Genomic DNA, 4,774 nt, shown 5'->3' on the forward strand with positions numbered 1-4,774 from the left:
TCTTTTTTGCCACATAAGGTGTTTTACACAAACTGAGATGCGTCAACATAAACGCATTCAAAACCAGAAAATAAAAGAGCATATAATATATATATATATAATAGGTTTGTTTTCTATTTCCCATTTCACGTTTTTTGTTTTATTTTTAAATGTCTATATAGTTTTTTATTGTATTTCAGTTTGTTATTTTAGTATCCTGCTCACCAAGTCTGCATTTATTTGAACATACAGTACAAATACAATACTGTTGTTTTTACTGTGTTTTTGATCAAATCAGTGCACCATTTATTCCAAACTCATGTACTCTTTCTCTCTCTCTCTATAAATTATAGATGTACAGTAGTTAATTTGAGTCTTCATTACTTATAAATTAACAATTTTTAAGCCTTAAATTGAAAGTCGGTATATTGAAAGATGAGAATTAAATATTTAAACATTTTTTATACTAAATAGTTTCTTCTGCAGGATAATGTAGTCCTTGTTGGTTCCAAATACGGTTATTTATAAAACATTTAAAAAAAAAAAAAATGCAGATGGCCTGAACAGAAGTATATGCAAAATTAATATGTAGATTAATAACCTTGGAGTTAACAGTAGGTCTGTAGTTAAAGATTTATAAGTTAGATATGCAGAAAATAAACAGGACTTCTGGAATAAAGCAGTGAATGGAAAACTTGAGATTTGAATGATTATTTATTCTGTAAACAGTGCCCTCCACTAATATTGGCACCCTTGGTAAATATGAGCAAAGGCGCCTGTGAAAATAAATGCATCATTTAGATTTCAGATTTCCCCCCCCAATTTCCATTGTTTAAAAATGTTTTATTTTTTGAATGAAAGACCAAAAAGATAAATGCAGATTTATTTTCACAGCCACCTCTAGGTCAAAGATTAAGGATTATTATTAAGGATTAGGTGGAAAAGTGCTTAGCTCCACGTCAGGATCTAAGCAGACGTACACACTTTTCTGTGTCCGAATTCTGCAGGTATTTAGAAATTCTTGCCGTTCGCCATTCTCAAGTAAATTATTTGGATGTTGACTGGTGCTCTATTATATGTTAATGACATTAATTAGGTGGCGTTTACAAGGCGGAGATCCGAAACCATTCAGCTGTGCACAATTTCGAGATCATTTGCGATTTATAAATTTCACACCTGAAAGAGGCGTACCCATGTTTTTTGTGCGTACGTTCATTCTCTGAATCACACATATGCACATTTGAGAAATTATCGTAAGATCAAATGTAGAACGGTTTCTACGCAACATTTTATTAATAAGGCCCCTGGGGCCTCATTTATAAAATGTTGCATATAAACCGTACTAAATTTGTTCTAAGATCATTTCTCAAAAGTGCGTAAGTGCGATTCAGAGAAAACGAACGTGCGCACAAAAACACGTGCGTACGCCTCTCTTCCAGATGCGACATTTATAAATCGCAAATGATCTTGAAATTGTGCACAGCTGACTGGTGTCAGATCTCCGCCTTGTAAACGCACCCTAATTAATATCATTACCATATAAAAGAGCACACGCCACTATCCGAATTTCTATGCTTGAGAATGACGAGCACAAAGGAAAAAAAAAAAAAAAAAAATTTACCGAGTCTGAAATTTCTGGCGGAGGAAGAGGCTCGTGCGGGGACGCTTTTTATTTAACAATGTAATTATTCTGTGGACAAACAATGTGTGTGTAGTTATATTTTTTCTATTGACTATTATCAAAATTACTACTTCTAGAAACAACAGAAATAATAATAATAATAATAATAATAGTAATTATAAAACAATTAGGTTTCCAAAAGTAAGAATAAACTACCAATTCAAGTAAAATTTTCAGTCATCCCACTTTTAAAATCACTTGCTATGACAACTAATAAAAAGTTTAGTATCACGAAATTCTTGCAAAACTTTAAAAAACATTGAAAGAAAAATTGGACATTTCATATCATAAAATTATTACACGATTATGGTCTCTGGTCTGAAAAAACCTGCATGTGATTTGGCATTTCTCAAAAATTCACAAAACCCTTTTTGAAGGTTTGCACATAAAACAAGCAATGTGGCTTGGTCACACAGTTTACTAATGCTGCTCAAATGTGCCATTAATGTACTGACACAAAAATATATAGTGTATTTTATACAAATATAACTGATGTAAATGACAAAAACAAAGTTTAAGGCTGATGTCTATTCATTTTCACAGAAGCAAAGCAGCAGGTGTTATAAATAAAAACAGTTAACAATATTATTGAGTAGAATCGGCCTATCTTAAAACCGTTATTGCACGACATAGGCCTATTCTTATAGGCTACACAAACAGTCGGAGATGCGTTTATGCATTTTATTTTTCTATTTTACGCATTGGTAGTAAATCAAGACTTCACAAGTTCTCTTGTAAAATAAAATAATTTAAAAAACATGGACTAAACTGTACAGAAAGCGAGTAAAGAACTCTCAATATTAGGCTACTAAAAAGGTCAGTTTAACCTCGCAAAAACTTCCGTTAATAAAAAGTCTGACTACACTGCACAATTGATCTCTTACACTGCATCTTTGTTGTTTTGATGAATTCGGTGCTTGCACGTACACCGCTTTTACTATTATTGCAGCGCTGCAGTAGGCCTCCGACTTTGCCACAAGGAAAGTGCGTATGCCTGCTCAGACCCTGACGTGGTGGTAAGTACTTTTCCACGTCAAAGACTGTTTTTATAAATATGAACGTTGCCGTGGATTTTAGCGTACGCACACTCTAAGATCAAATCTGTGCATACACACATTTTATAAATGAGGCCCCTGGTGTTCATACAAAGAAAATGTATTAATACAAATGATCAGTCTTGTCAGAGCAGTGCAAGTTTAATGCCAAGAGCAAATATTCATCTAGTTCGGTTACATGCAGAGAATAAAGTTCATGTACGTTTTCAATAACTCTCAGGCATGAGCAAATATTCATCAACAGTGAATCTGATTAATACTGTTCAGGATCCTGCGATAGAAGAGCCATTAATAAGATTCAGGAATTAATTTCTGGAAAGATTTGATATGGAATGTTTGAATGAAATTCATTTTACTGAATGATTTATGTTCTCAGATCACAGTCTAGAGCTGAACTGAAGGAGACTGAATTATAAGTGTCATAAGCGTGATCTGTGCGTTGGTATCTATCCCTGAACGCTCTGGTTCCACACGATTCTTCCGTCATCTCGCAGCTTCACCGCACCACTGCCCACCAGCTCTAGGGCTGCTGGAAAGGCACGATGCTCCGCCTCCCGGATGCGCTCTGATAGGCTGTCCTCTGTGTCAGTCACCAGGATGGGGACCGCCTCCTGAACAACAATCGCTCCTGCATCCACTTCCTCCTGTGGATTCAGAGACACGTTACACTCATGAGTGAAATTCACAAAACCTTTTTGAAGGTTTGCACATAAAACAAGCAATGTGGCTTGGTCAGCCAGGCTGAGACAACATTAATTAAAAAAATGCCACCAGGGTTATTATCTATGACTAAAAGTGAGAAAAAAAAAAAAAAGAGGTACTAACCAGGGATCAACGCTAAGGATTTTTTCTACTGGCCCAGTCGGGCCAGTGGTTCAAATTTTTACTTGCCCTGCCAACATTTTCACTGCCCTGCCACAAAAAATAAAATAGTTGCTGTTATCATTGTTTTTGATCTGTTATCTTGTATTCTAATAAATAAGCTTTTATGACACCAATATTTTAGATAACAATTAAATTTTACAATTCTCTATTTCAATAATAAACATACATATAAAATTTAAACATTATTAAAGACAAGTGACAGCCAGTAAATAAGAACAAATGAACAGTAATAGCACAATTAAATATAGGCCTATAGCACAAAAACAGAAATTAAATTATGCTTTAGGTTTTTATGTTTGTAGATGTTCAGGTACAGAAATGGAAAAATCACATTAAAAATAACATTTGCATATTCTTCACTCTGTGTTGCACCTTGATATTTCATAGCCATTTGAAATTAGAGGCAACCACTGCATTTTAATCATGAATTGAAAAAAAAGTGCAATGTTTGATTTATATTAGACTGTATAATTTCTAAATCTGAAGCAAAAACAGAATAACCTGACTTTAGCATGTGTGAAATTATGCTACATAAAACATCTGTATGAAACCGAAACGGCAGACGCAGTAATACAGCTTTTCCTTGCTTACCAATGTAAACACAGCATCGCTGCGTGTATTAACCATAGACTGTATAGGTATTAACACTAATTTAAATGCATCATACGGAGACAAAATGAAAACTAAACGCCGTTTCTGAAAACAGTCAGTTCCATTCCCCTCAGAAACACATTCATATAAAATTCAATGTTTTTAAGCACGGAACAGAAGATAGTCTGAAATAAAACAAAAAATGGACGGTAGATCGGTGCATCTGTACTCCAGTGTATAAATTCAATAGAGATTAATCATTGTTAAAGCTACAAAGTTACTTGCCAGGACGGGTATTTTGACATACTTTTGTATGTATTTGCCTGTTCAGGCGGCTCGAGCGCGTGCGCGGCTATCTGTGCACGCACTGTTCACACAGAGTACTGAAAGGAGTTGTCTTTCGGGCCCAAATGCTTTTTAATCGCTTGAACATCTTTCATTTCAACCAGATGATCCAACGGTAGCTGCACGGATCTCAGGCTGCCTGGCGGACATCTCGGCATGGATGAAAGAATATCACCTACAGCTCAACCTGGCAAAGACTGAGCTTCTTGTCTTCCCTGCCACTCCAACTCTACAGTAT

At 35.2% G+C, this 4,774-nt stretch overlaps 1 protein-coding gene across 1 annotated transcript in view; it reads right to left on the minus strand.

Moving 5' to 3' along the window:
• Positions 1-2,952: 2,952 nt before the first annotated feature.
• gart (phosphoribosylglycinamide formyltransferase) overlaps positions 2,953-4,774 on the minus strand; it is a 59,110-nt gene continuing 57,288 nt past the window's right edge. Inside the window, exon 21 of the mRNA XM_016488131.1 lies at positions 2,953-2,986. Within this exon, the coding sequence (XP_016343617.1) occupies positions 2,953-2,986 (34 nt within the window). The remainder of the gene's footprint in view (positions 2,987-4,774) is intronic.

Source organism: Sinocyclocheilus anshuiensis, unplaced genomic scaffold (genome assembly GCF_001515605.1).
Source record: "Sinocyclocheilus anshuiensis isolate Anshui unplaced genomic scaffold, SAMN03320099.WGS_v1.1 scaffold1685, whole genome shotgun sequence".
NCBI lineage: Eukaryota > Metazoa > Chordata > Actinopteri > Cypriniformes > Cyprinidae > Sinocyclocheilus > Sinocyclocheilus anshuiensis.